At 43.1% G+C, this 13,863-nt stretch overlaps 1 protein-coding gene across 1 annotated transcript; it reads right to left on the reverse strand.

Annotated features, from left to right (window-relative positions):
- Positions 1 to 441: 441 nt before the first annotated feature.
- abcg8 (ATP-binding cassette, sub-family G (WHITE), member 8) lies at positions 442 to 13,791 on the reverse strand (the record flags this gene model as incomplete). The annotated part of the gene is made up of 13 exons (XM_079511904.1): positions 442 to 579; positions 1,028 to 1,155; positions 3,248 to 3,515; positions 4,631 to 4,707; positions 6,908 to 7,107; positions 7,337 to 7,432; positions 8,022 to 8,181; positions 8,743 to 9,012; positions 9,376 to 9,508; positions 10,126 to 10,364; positions 10,498 to 10,645; positions 11,683 to 11,787; positions 13,780 to 13,791. The coding sequence occupies 13 exons, from the start codon at positions 13,789 to 13,791 to the stop codon at positions 442 to 444; spliced, it is 1,974 nt and encodes a 657-aa protein (XP_079368030.1).
- Between the last annotated feature and the right edge of the window lie 72 nt (positions 13,792 to 13,863).

The following is a 13,863-nucleotide window of genomic DNA, read 5'->3' on the forward strand; positions in this document are numbered from 1 at the left end:
AGCCTGGGATCCAGACTTAATTTGTCTTTTTTTTTTTTTTTTTTTCTTACGAAGTGAGAAAAAGACAAATGTAGCAAACCAGGCTGAATTCCAGGCTACTAGATTGGTCCATCGATATAGTAGCCTATATTGTATGCCTGGAATTTGTGCAATTCTTTGTCCTCAAAATGTTCAACTATTGCTATCAAAATTGTATCCAGGCACTGTTTTCTCTAAATAATCAACTAGTTTTAGGCATTGTCAAGTATTCAAACAGTTTGGACACTACAATGACAATTGGAAAATATGGACAGATTTCGAAACCAGTCGAATCTGAAGCCAAAATGAGTCTCCATTGATGGAAACGAAACGACTTACACTCTTGCACACTGAAATCTTCAGTGTTCATTTATCCATTTGCAACTCTGAGGATGTACAATTTGTACATTCTGAGTTGTGTGTTCACCAGTCTTGGCTTGACTTCTGCTTGATGAATTTGAGTGACAGGTAGTAGAGTACCATAAAGGCTACAATCACAGCCAACAGGACCAGGTAGCTGCAGTACAGAGGGTACTGGTTCATCTTCATGGCATCCACCACCTAGATATACAGAGAAACATAGATGGAAACGGCTTCAAATAACTGTTAGGGTGGATCTAATTGTGTAAACAAAGACTTCTAGTATGAAAGATGTTCACCACGAAATCATCAGTGGCTTTGCATTTTAGGTCTCATGTATATAAGTAGGCCTACGTATAACACAGGTGTATATGTGATTAGGAGTGCAACAGATAATCGAAAGAATCTATCACTTTTTTCAAGATTTTGAAAGAAAAAAATGAAAAACACCGTTTAACGACCACGTAAAAATAGGACATAAGTGTAATCATACTAATCTATTCAGTCAATAGATTCTTCATCGGTTTGTAAAAATGATTGAGTGAAAACGTTCTCGATTATTCCATTAATCAAAAAGGTAATCGAAGAAATAATCGATTAGAAAATAATTGAGAGTTGCAGCCCTATTACGTGTTCAGTTTTAACTCACATGGATGCCATCGACCTGGAAGGTGAAATTCCCAATGGTGACTGGATACATGTTGCCTCTGAACTGCACCTGCAACATGCCCTCAAACCCCCAACGCATGAAGGAGGCGTGGGAGAGCCATGACGCCACTGGTAAGTGCAATGTGCACACACACAGACACACACACACACACACACACACACACACAGCCACACACGCAGCACATACATGATTAACATGACTTATTAACCAGCCTACAGTAACGGTTTGCCCAAACATGACAATACTGTCAGTATGTACAGTGGGCCTGTGCATGCAGTTGAAACACAGGTGAAGTGTCTTTCTCCACAATACAGGTTTCCTGCACGACTCCAGACCATAGCATACTTCTCCAAAAACCAGAACAAGTCTAACCTTGTGCTGTAAACATGGAAATTGGAGAGATTTGGCATTATCCTTGAGTAAAGCATGCTCTAAATCAGTGGTTCTCAACCTTTTCTGGAACAGCGCCAAATTGAAAATTTCAAGAGCGAATATCTGATAACTTAACACGTCGTCAGATGGGTGGGCCGTCTCGCTCGCCTGCATTTTCAGAGCATGTTTATTTTAATGATCGATCAATCGATTGTGTTCCAGCTAGATCAATGGAACTGACGTAGTATAGGCCTACTTTAAGTTCCTATTTATCGGTATCGCAATGAAAACACATTTTTAAAGACAATAATATTTTTCTTTATTGCTTTTTACCTTTTTCTTTTTTGTTCATCAATGTTATAGCAAAATCTTCGTTTTATATTTGCCAATTATATAATTGGCAAATATTTACATAATTACCTGGGCCTTCAGTGTGCCCTGGCCCAGGTTGAGAATCGTTGCTCTAAAGTCTAAATGGTGAAAACTACTTTTCCACTGTGAGTTTGGCTTCAGATTGGATTATGCAGCACAAACTGTCTTATCTTCCCACAGTTTAGGGTTAGGTTTGAGTCGTTTAGGAGAAGTCTGCTCTGTGTTATGTGGACAAAGATACTTCACCTGTGTTTCAACTGGAACGGGGGTATTAGATCCCTAGCATCTCTATGTAATCCTCAACATCATTCTTTCTTTATCCTCTGCTAGCCATGTGTTCCTCAAGCTTCTAAAACATACCACAAGTTAGAAGAACAATAAAATGTTCTACAGCAGTGGTTCTCAACATGTGGGTCGGGAAACTCGGGACCCCCAGGAGGGGTCCTTACTCCCTAGTCCAAATATGATTATTGAGGGGTCGCAGCCTGAAACGGTTGAGAACCTCTGTTCTAATCTACAGTACAGTATGTCTGTCCTCTCACCTAGCCACATGTTGTCTACAGTGTATCCCAAAGTGGGGTCCGGAGACCCCCAGGGGTCCTTGAGGGAGTTCCAGGTGGTCCCCAGCTACATGATAGTTTGGACCAAATTGACCCTTATGAGTCTGTAACTCAGAGTGTACAAATGGAACCAAATGGACCCGTTAGGGTCCATTTGTTAAAATTAACATTGATTTTAACAATATAAATTGAGGATCCCAGAGATAGAAATTCCATTAAATGGAGTAAAGCGGGTCCGTAGCCTAATGCATATTGTCAAACTGAGGGTCCTTGACATTAAAAAGGTTGAGAATCACTGCTAGAGCCATACAAATCTTCTCTTATGGGGGTCCCTGGCATATCTTTTCAAATGGGGTTCCGCGGGCTAATTAGTGTCAATTTGGGGGTTCTTGACGTGGTAAAGTTTGGGAACCACTGGTCCACAGTACACTGTCTGTATCTCACCTAGCCACATGTTGTCCACAGTACACTGTCTGTCCTCTCACCTAGCCACATGGTGTCCACAGTACACTGTCTGTCCTCTCACCTAGCCACATGTTGTCCACAGTACACTGTCTGTCCTCTCACCTAGCCACATGGTGTCCACAGTACACTGTCTGTCCTCTCACCTAGCCACATGTTGTCCACAGTACACTGTCTGTCCTCTCACCTAGCCACATGTTGTCCACAGTACACTGTCTGTCCTCTCACCTAGCCACATGTTGTCCACAGTACACTGTCTGTCCTCTCACCTAGCCACATGTTGTCCACAGTACACTGTCTGTCCTCTCACCTAGCCACATGTTGTCCACAGTACACTGTCTGTCCTCTCACCTAGCCACATGTTGTCCACAGTACACTGTCTGTCCTCTTACCTAGCCACATGTTGTCCACAGTACACTGTCTGTCCTCTCACCTAGCCACATGTTGTCCAAGCTGATGACGAAGCCTCCGGTCAGGTAGAAGACGGTGAACAGGGCATTTCCCATGAAGGCGGAGGTCTGCAGGGTGGGCAGGGCGGCGGCCACAAACAGCGCCATGCAGCGGCTGCAGTACACCATCAGCCACACCAGCAGGAAGTTGAGCAGGAAGCGATCCGGGGCCTCGTTGAGGCCGGCCAGCCAATAGATGGGCAGGCCGTAGACCAGGGTGAACGCACAGTGCTCCGGCAACTCTCCGAGGATCTGTGGATTGGATTGTGTGAGAGAACAATCGGTGAGTATAACGCATTGTGAGCTCGTAGATCTGATATTTTTAAAAGGCCGAAATAGGTATATAGGGCTGAAGTTGTTCATGTAGGCCTACAGTATGGTTTGTAATATCAAAATCCTTTCACATAAAAATGTCTTCCACATGGAGCGAGACTGACCCCTACTGGTTTTAAAGGGTGTGTTCTCAGGAATGTTTTCATCGGGGTTTCTCAAACCTTTTGATACCAGAACCACAATTTTGAATTTATGGGGGAAAGTCTTGACCCCACATTTGATTTATAGTGCAATTTAAAGGTATATTCAGTGATTTGACTTAATTCAAATATCACTTATTTTTAATTTTTTTCTGGATAATCCTCCCTACTATAAAGTGTGCTGACCATATAAGGAGTTCCTCCCTGTCCCCAGTGAGCCCCTGGGGTCAAAAAACCCTAGTTTCAGTTTTGGTGGCGGGTGGCAAAGCCTTCATCCAATCAGGATGAGAGGGGCCTTCCTCCAATCATGATCGAGTGGGGGCGGGCCTTGGTGCACATGCTGTTGGCCTGTTGCACTTCCCCCCACTGTAGAGCGTGCATGTGCACATTTTGTTACCGGGGTGGACTGGGTGGTTTTCCAAATCACCCAAATCACTGAATGCTCCTTTAAGTTGAAACAAAGCATCTTTTTAAAAAAAATCAATAAAGCATTACATTTCCAGCCTTAATATTCATATTTATTAGAAAATAAATGTACAAAGTTTAAAAGTTTGTAAATATATGCAACAAAACAAATCAATCAAAATCAATCTTCATGAATTCAAGGCTTTATGGGGTGTGTAATTCATAGAAAAGTATTTTTTTGTGTGAACTACTCCTTGTCAAATAATACAAGAAATAGGCAAGGTGAGGCGTTATGAGACTACAGATCTGCTATTTTCACAATATTTATCTGTGGAACAGAGTCAAACAAAATGTAATTTCACAACTCCAAGTGCTCGTCAGGGTGGGGGGTCCCCAGTTCAAATATTTTGAGGGGTCACGGCCTGAAAAGTTTGAGGACCACTGAGGCTTTTGCATTGCATGAGGCTATACTGTAGCACAGTGTTTTACCTTGGCGAAGAAGTAAGAAGTGACATTGTACATGCCGTCCTCCAGCTCATGATACAGCATGGCCCTCTCTGAATGACCTATAAAGGGTGAAGAAAGGCTTAGTTAGAGGCTGAGATTGTAGCTCACAGATTGACCATTTCACCTTGGAACTGTTCTGTTAGCTTCCCTCAACATTTTCTATGTGTTGCTCCTTTAGTGTCACTAAGTGTAGCAGTAGTGGCTCAGAGCCTCTGCCTAATAACCAAAAGCCTAATATCTCCCTTGACCAAGGGGAATTCCCCTTTAAGCTAGTGGTCAAGATGTTGGCTTTCCACACGCTAGACCCGCGTTCGAATTCCGGGCGACAAGGACGGCAATGTCAGTCAACAGAACTATTATTCATTATGACACGGAGGAGTGTAATAAAATAAAATTGTTTATGGACACCTAAAACTGCCATTACATTTTGGTGTCATTTCATTGTATAAAAAATCAATTTTATGGATCATAATTTAACTTGGATTAGGTGAGGTGACCCAGATTGGTCCTAGATGGCTTTTGGTCGGACATGTACAGTAATTCAGTTTGTAATGTTTTATTTATCTAATTTTATTAGGCATTTATTTCACGTGCTGCTACGTAAGGCCATTCTACCTTTGACTCACTCTCTTTCATGACATGCCAATATACTCTAGAATTTTCACTAGGGAGGATCTTTAACACTTTTTAATAACATTTTAATAACATTACTGTGTATAATATAATATAAAACACATCTAGCTCAAAAGAGATCGCGAGGTGACACGGTGTGGGCTTGCAGATCAGCTACTGTATATATATCTGTCATGTGACACACACCACCGTAGGGCCAAGTATAAAATAAGAGTTTAAGGCCCTCATTTATCAACCGTGCGTACGCCAAAATATGGGTGTACGCCGAAATTACCGCAATTTTCGGCATTTACGATTTGCGCCAACGTTTGAATTTGAACTTGAGCCAAGACAAAAACCACGTCTGGTCGGGAGCTGTCGTACGCTTTGTCCTCACCTGTTTTTCTGTCGTAGAACAGTGGAGCAGCATTGTTTGACCAGCTGAGAGGCTGTCACAGGCATCGAAACATATGTATTCACTCCTAAAATGTTTATATAAAACTGTATAGGTATGTATATGGGCTAAATGTAAAAAAGAAAAAAAAAGTAAAGGAATACATCAACGATGTGTCTTTGTGTCATATGAAATTAGTAGGAGATTTCCAACTTTACAAGCAAGCAATTAAAATCGCGCATTTAAAAACAATGTTGCAAGTTACTGTAGATGCGTAAGCCATTTAAACAGTGTTTTGCATGATGAGCGCATACATGCGAGGATTTGGGCTGTCTGTTCTGAAATATTTCCATGACGGGACGTTGGAGAGTATAGTGCAGTGCTGCAGCGCGGAGAGTCCCAACATGGGTAGCCTACTGTAGCCTAATCTACAGCAGGCCGATGTCTTTCTGGAGTTACAGTATGTGCAATCTCCTCCTCGTTTAATAAACCCGACGCGTCGCTCGAATGCCAAATGTGCCGTGCCAGCGCAAGTGGGAACGCATCGGAGATAGTATAGGCTAAGCCAGCCTGCAGCCTACCACCACCACCACCACTGTCCAGTGCCACATAAGGCTACGGTTTTGGCTGCAATATTCATATAATTGACAGTTGACAGCGAGGCAATTTAAATAGACTGAACGTGCAAACTGCATGGTCAATTGGTCACGGTGTCACGGACGGACCACAGTGATAGAGAGACAGACAGGACAGGAGATGCACCTTGCAAAACAGCAGCGTGTGTGCGCGCCTATTTGTTATATAATTCATGGTTCACAGGTTCAGGTTTTCGTTCACTAATATATCTTGTTGTATATTAAATGAATAAAGACTTTAATAATTGAATATAGGCCTACAACTAACAACACAGTGACAGGGCAGGGGCAGCAAGGCAACTTAGGCAAGCGAGTGAAACTTTTTTCTTCCTGTAACCATGGTTTCCAGGTCGTATTGCAGTTGTTCATGTCGCAAAACCGAGGGCGCGGCTAGATTTTATAGGGCGTGCCAGATTGATTTCAGCCGTCACATTTATTACTGCTAGGAATGAAATTAGGAAGGAACAGCTGTCTGCGATCACTTTGTAAATGCCGACCCGACGTGGGTGTACTACGAATCCTACACTCGAATTTGGGGCAGATTTTACACTCAATTGATAAATGAGGGCCTAAGAATCCAAGTGGTGAATAATAGTTTGACAGCTGTCAATCACTCACATTTGGCTATGACGTCCAGCACCACAGCGAATGGAGTCAGAGCTCCGATCATGTAGAGGAGAGCCACTGTGTCCTGGATGGACAGACGCTCTTGTCCCGCCCCGTAGTAAAGACAGCCAACCAGCAGCGACATGAGGAGAGCCTCGAAGCCATGGACCAATAGGGTGACCAGGTCTCTGAAGTCATTGTACATGTTACGCCTGGGGGAAGATGAGTAAGTTGAGGTGTGTGTGTGTGTGTGTGTGTGTGTGTGTGTGTGTGTGTGTGTGTGTGTGTGTGTGTGTGTGTGTGTGTGTGTGTGTGTGTGTGTGTGTGTGTGTGTGTGTGTGTGTGTGTGTGTGTGTGTGTGTGTGTGTGTGTGTGTGTGTGTGTGTGTGTGCGTGTGTGTGTGGGGCTGCGTGCATGCGTGTGTGTGTGTGTTGCTTTCACCTGATGAGTGTGGTGAACTGGTGCAGTCTGCCAGGCAGTCTGTCCTTCTGTTGGGACACAGTGATCACCTCCTTCTCTCTGTTGGGCTGCTGAGCACTGGAAGGGAAGAAACAACCGTTTATGTGTTCCTTCCACTGCACAGATCCTGCTTTATTACGACCATTATCCAGTGACTGATGACTGAGCAGAGGAGAGGACAGATTGGCGTAATATCATCCAGAATCAGATTATTGACCACTTAAGTTATAAACCCTACGTAGTGTACTTCGTTGACTGGGCTTCTTGGGCGAAACGTTGTTTGTTAACCCGTCCGTTAAAACCGGAAAGTATCTTCCTTTTTAGATTTTTATCTCTTAGGATTTTGAACAGTGGTTCTCAAACATAGCAGAACAATCTTGAAAGTGAAACATTTTGAATACATTTTCATTTTTAACGTGAATATTGTCTTCTGGGCCACATTTTGGTGGTCCTCCTTGGTACAAAAATGGGTTAAACTTTAAAGCACGGGAGAGTATGATACTGTGTGCGGACCATTTCTTTCTTCAGGTTGAGACAACAGAAGAACACACAGACACACACACACACACACACACACACACACACACACACACACACACACACACACACACACACACACACACACACACACACACACACACACACACACACACAGATCTACAGCTACCTCTCATTGTCTGTCAGTGCCATACTGGATCCATCTGGCTTCCACATGTAGTCATCTGTGTCCCGCACCTTGTCCATGAACTGTGCAGCCAGGATCCTCGCACGCTCCACACACTCCCTCTCCTTCTCTGGACTGCGCCTATCTATACTGATCAGATCCACTGGACGCACACACACACACACACACACACACACACACACACACACACATTGACCCTTTAACAGTGTTGTACCCGAACGATAGTTCACGAACGCGTTCCTATTTCAGCTGAACGTGAACTGAACGTACTGTATTTCTGCCTGATGAACGTCACTTTCTCACGTTCAACTTCGTTCAAAAGTGAGTGAGCTTTAAAAGAAAAAAAAAACTAAAAAGAACTAAAATAGTTAATTTTTTGGAACCATGAACTTTAGTTCAAATTTCTAAATGTTGAATTAGGAACTATGAACTGAACTAGTTCCTTTTTTAATTTCTGAACTGTGAACTAAACTAGTTCATAAAATAAATGAACTTTCCCAACACTGCCCTTTAAGTCCATTAGATTAGATCTTTACACTTTGAGTTCCATTTTACTGTATAAATAGTACGTGAGTAGTTCTGTGTCTGGTGGATAGTATCTCTGGACCAGTAGTAAAACAAATTTCATGACAGAACCTCATCCTTGGCCCTTCCAAGGATGAGCCCCCTCTCTCTTGCCACCCCTGCTCCGCATTTGACCCACCGTAGAAGTCCGAAGGGTTGCAGTATCGGGGGCAGGGGTGTCCCAGGGCGGTGAAGTAGGGCACCATGTCCCGGGCAGGCCCGCAGTAGGCCGCTGACCCGGAGGATAGCAGCACCACCAGGTCGAACAGCTGGAAGATGTCGGAGCGAGGCTGGTGGACAGACAGCAGCACCAGCCGGTTCCCCCGTGCCAGGCGGGACAGGGTGATCACCAGGTTGTGGGCTGTGAAGCTGTCCAGGCCTGACGTGGGCTCGTCCAGGATCAGGATGCCTTAAGGCGCAAAGAGGGGAGCAGGTTGAAGACCACCAAGTACAGGTCTGTCTGTCTGTACTGTACCGTACCGTACTGTACTGTACTTTATGTGTGATTGACGAAGGCTGGATACACTGTGTGTGCGACCCATTACCTTTATACATCAATGTCATTGATCTAAGAGGATATGGCATCAGAGAAGTCAGAGCGCGGTGGAAGTTATTGATTGTGTGTGGTCGCATTAAAGGTATTGGATTAACACATATACTGTATACATGTGTCCATATGGGCTAGGCTTTCTTGGGAGCATGACACTAATAAAGAAAAATCATAATTTTCAATAGAAAACTACTCTAACAACGTATTCTCTCTCTTTCTCACCAGGGTTCCAGAGCAGTTGGACAGCTATGCTGACTCTCCTCCTCTCTCCTCCAGACACGCCCCTCACGTACTCATTCCCCACCCTGGTGTTGGCGCACTGTCGCAGCCGCAGCTCTGCAATGACATCATCAACCTGCGACGGTAGACACGGTTACTGTAGGTATGTTAGGTATCCGTGCAGATGGACCATCATCAAGGTATATACAGTACAGTGATTAAGGGACGGACTTTATCATCATGCCCAAATTAAACTATCCGTCTTCTTGGTGTTATTTGCCACTCCAATACAGTACAGGACTGATAAAGTCTGTGTGTGCATCTACAGTAAGCAGGAAGTATTTTGAAAGTTCACACAATGGAAGAAGAACGTGACTTTGGCTTGAACCTTGTGCTCTTTGGAAAGCATGGTCATGCTTAAAGACAAATTTAAAGGCAGGAGTTTAGAATTCTTGACTTGCAAACAAAACAAAGCAAGGTCCAATGGAGATAATGGGCAGTATTATGCGTGTCTTAAGTACCAGGTCGTATTACTTAACTGCTTTACTGCTGTTTGGCCACTCAGAATAGCCAAATGGCATTGATCACGCCTCCAGGTCTTAAGTTAAGTCATAAGACCTGGTACTTAAGACACGCATAATACTGCCCATTATCTCCACTCCATTCGGCTTTGAAGTCTCATGGCAAACAGCCTGTGCTACATTACTGTACATACTGGATATCGTTTGGATCCTGTTACAAACATAGTCTTACCCTCTTGTCCTTTTGAGCCTGGGTGAAGTGTGTAGGGAGCCTGAGCTTGGCTACGAAGGCCAAGGTCTCTCGGACGCTTAGGTGTGGGAGCAGGCGGTCATCCTGCCGCACATGGGCGATGTTCTTCCGCACCACCCGCGGTGTGCTGGGCTTCCCGTTGATCAGGATCTGACCCGACTTGATCACGCCACTCTCATCACGGCACGTTATGATGTCCAGCAGGGAGGTTTTGCCACAACCTGGGGTTAGGTGGTTAGACAGGTAATTAACACTAGTAGTTGGCGTCTGCTCACAAACTTTGGGGGACGTTCTGGCAGACACTCTTGTTTGCGTGCATGCAGCCGTTACTTAAATACACTATGTTTATGTTACCTGAGCTGCCTATGATGGCCAGCATCTGTCCACTGTGTACTCGGAGATTGAGCCTATTGATGGCTGTCTGTTTGTCTCCCTTCATCTCCCAGGGCATCTTAAACTCTGACAGCCTCTCATACCAGGGGATCTGGGCTGCTGTGTCCACCTAGTGTGATGCACGCACGCACGCACGCACGCACGCACGCACGCACGCACACACGCACACACTCACGCACGCACGCACGCACACACACACACACACACACACACACACACACACACACACACAGGTTTTCCAAACTTTCAGGCACATTGCTTTGTCGTCATTCATTCCATATAACAGATCTAACCCTAATCATTAACAGCTTAACCTTAAACTTAAAGGGTATGGTAGGTGATATTTCTTTGTTAAAATAAGTGTTAAATATCTCTATATTCTGATAGTACTCATTGATGTACTGTAGATTGTTTGTTCAGTCTTCATTTCTCTTCAGCTCTTTAGTATTACAGGAAATGCATTTTCAGGTTGGGATACCAATTTTATCCAATCAGGAGTACAATGATACAAATTAAACAAGTGAAATTGAAAGTTATGACACAAAGAAATGAGCAGACACATTTTTAATTGGAACACTATAAAATTGTAGCTGAAAATTGGCAACCCAGCTGACCATGTATTTTCTGTTTATTAAAGAGACAGGGAGACCCCTGGTACTGAACAAACACTCTAGCAAGTACTATCAGAATATAGCAGATATAGACTAGGCAGGATTTCAGAAAATGTGCTTAAGTGCTGAAGGCAAATCGTGTTAATTCTTTTAATGTTTTTAGGGGTATTAAGGGCTGCTGAATCCAAGTGTAATCCAAGTGTGCATGTGTTTTATAATGTTTCAGCATAGTGGTGGCCGCCATCTTTAAGTGCTCCATTTTGAGGGCTTAGCGGCCATTATTGAGCTGGACAAGTTTCCAGTTTAGTCCCCAATTTGACATGCAATTCCCAATCAACTGATTTGATGTACAAATGTGTCCCAAAATGTTGTCAGGAACACGCATGCACTCAACGCATGTGAGTTTATAGATCTGCCATTTTCAATGAATGTTCGCACCAGAATAGAGACGCTAGGGTTGATGTGGTGAAGTGCGCTTTCTCCGGAGAGGGTTTCTATCTTGCCAAGAAAGAAACCAGCCCGGTCCAGTAGTTACCTCATAGTGCAGGTCTTTGACCTCCAGCTCATTGCATCCACCGCTGTAGGTGAAATACAGACTGCTGTCTTCCTCTGATGATGAGAACAATTCTATGTCGCGACTCTGACATGGTAGAAAGAGAGAGAGGGGTAAATGAGTTCAACACACGTACACTTGAGTAATGTTTTTAGGATGGTTCAAGTATTTCCCCTCTAACAACCTCTTTGCTCCAGTTTTCTTTGCAGAGATTCTTGGTGGTACGATGGCAATGCCAAGAATGATCCCTATACAGACACATATTGACATTGACTAACAATGCCGGGGCATTGTTAAGCATACAGTATGTGGCCATATACTGTATGTGGGTATGGTTATATAAGGTGGCCATAATGTAGTAATGTGACATAGTAATTCTTCTTGTCTGAGAATCACTACACAGCTCAGCAAAATTGTTAATTTATCCATTTGTAACTCAACACAGAGAGTGTACAATTGTGACCAAATTAACCTGTAATACAACTACTATACACTCTAACACTTAGGATTTTATTTTTTACAGTGTATACTGTATGTGCCTCAGAAAGGTCATTAAAGGACATTGTCCTTAACTTTAACAGCCATTTGCTATCTACTATCATAGTCATTAAAATAGTCAGCACCATAGTCATTAATCATACACCTGAACTCACGTGCACGACATGTGTGCTTGTTTGTATGTGTAAACAATTGCTGCCTGAGTCCTTTTGTGGGTCGAGGGTCCATTTGAAACACAGCCGCTGCCTAATGTTATGGTTACGTAATCTTGTCATTCTCTCATTTAGATATCACAGATCTAAGACAGACTGATGGTCTAAACGATAACAAGATATGGGTTAGAGGTGTCTCCAATTATAGGTTACGCCTTGACAGGTCTTGACCTTGACTTTTAAATGAGTCCACTATCACTGAGCAGGAACCTTCACGTGCACTGGAATGATAGCTCACACTGTGTGTGGATTCAAGTGGATGTGTGTAAGATTACATATTGCTTTTAATATTTATATGCCACATATACAATGTAAATATGCCGGATTTAGCAAGAATGCTAGTAATTTCCATCTGTAGTCCCTATACAGAAAACAATCAATATTACAAAGTTTTGACCTAAAATACCCAGGAAATAATATATTAATTGCTATTCACAAGAATTTACACTGCTCAACTACTACTACTACTACTACATGGACAACTACTACTTTTTACAAATACACAGAAAAACATGAGTTAAATTAACTGAGAGTGTACAGATGTACCCATGGGTAGTGGACCTGTAAGACCGTATTGGGTGCAATGGGTGCACACTCAGATTTATAAATTGATACATTAAAAGTTTAAAACTGAGGATTTTTCTGTGCACTAATTACCGTATCTTGATTAGCCACCACAGCCTGTAGAACGTTACTGGGAATGTTGTCACAGAGATTACTTTTTAACATAATCTCCATGTATTGGTACTGTATGTGAAACATTGTGTTTCATGTCATTGCCTCTTTCTGCTCTCATTTTCCGGTCTCTAACCATACAGTATGTAAAATAAAGCTAAACAAAAGGGTTTCTTTCTTTCTTTTAGTGCTGATGCAGCTATTTAAACCGGCTGGGACCTCTACTGCCTTTAGATATGTCCAGTACCCATTGACCTCATGCCTCGAGTCCTGAATCAGAAATCAGAAATGCTTACTTTTCTATTCTACCTGCCAGTCAACCTACAGTAAGGACCTCAATGAGATTTGAGATATAAATAATAAAAATAAAAATCAACAAATAATTGTATTTAGCTAATACAAAGCCCTTGAGCCAAGCAGTTGGATGCTGTATGGAGGGTGACTAATGCCCCTTCTAGTTATAGGAGAGGGAAACTCCAATAAATTATTTATTTGAATAATGAATCATGCAAGATTCATTGTCATGGAGAGATGCAGCAAATATGATTCACTCAACGCTACTGTAAATGACACCACTATGTCCTTTATATCATGTTGTATACAGTGTCCAGTATAAGTCCCGCCATTAACGTTGAAATGATTCCCATATTTGGGACTGACTGACCTTGTGTGTGCGACGGGGGTTAGGGTTTACCTCTGGGTCCATGATGCAAGTAGTCGGTTGTAGTTTGTAGAGCCAGGGGTCAATTCCCCCCTTGTTTCTTCCCTCCGTCCTCCA

This window comes from Electrona antarctica (genome assembly GCF_951216825.1).
Source record: "Electrona antarctica genome assembly, chromosome: 10".
Classification (NCBI taxonomy): Eukaryota; Metazoa; Chordata; class Actinopteri; order Myctophiformes; family Myctophidae; genus Electrona; species Electrona antarctica.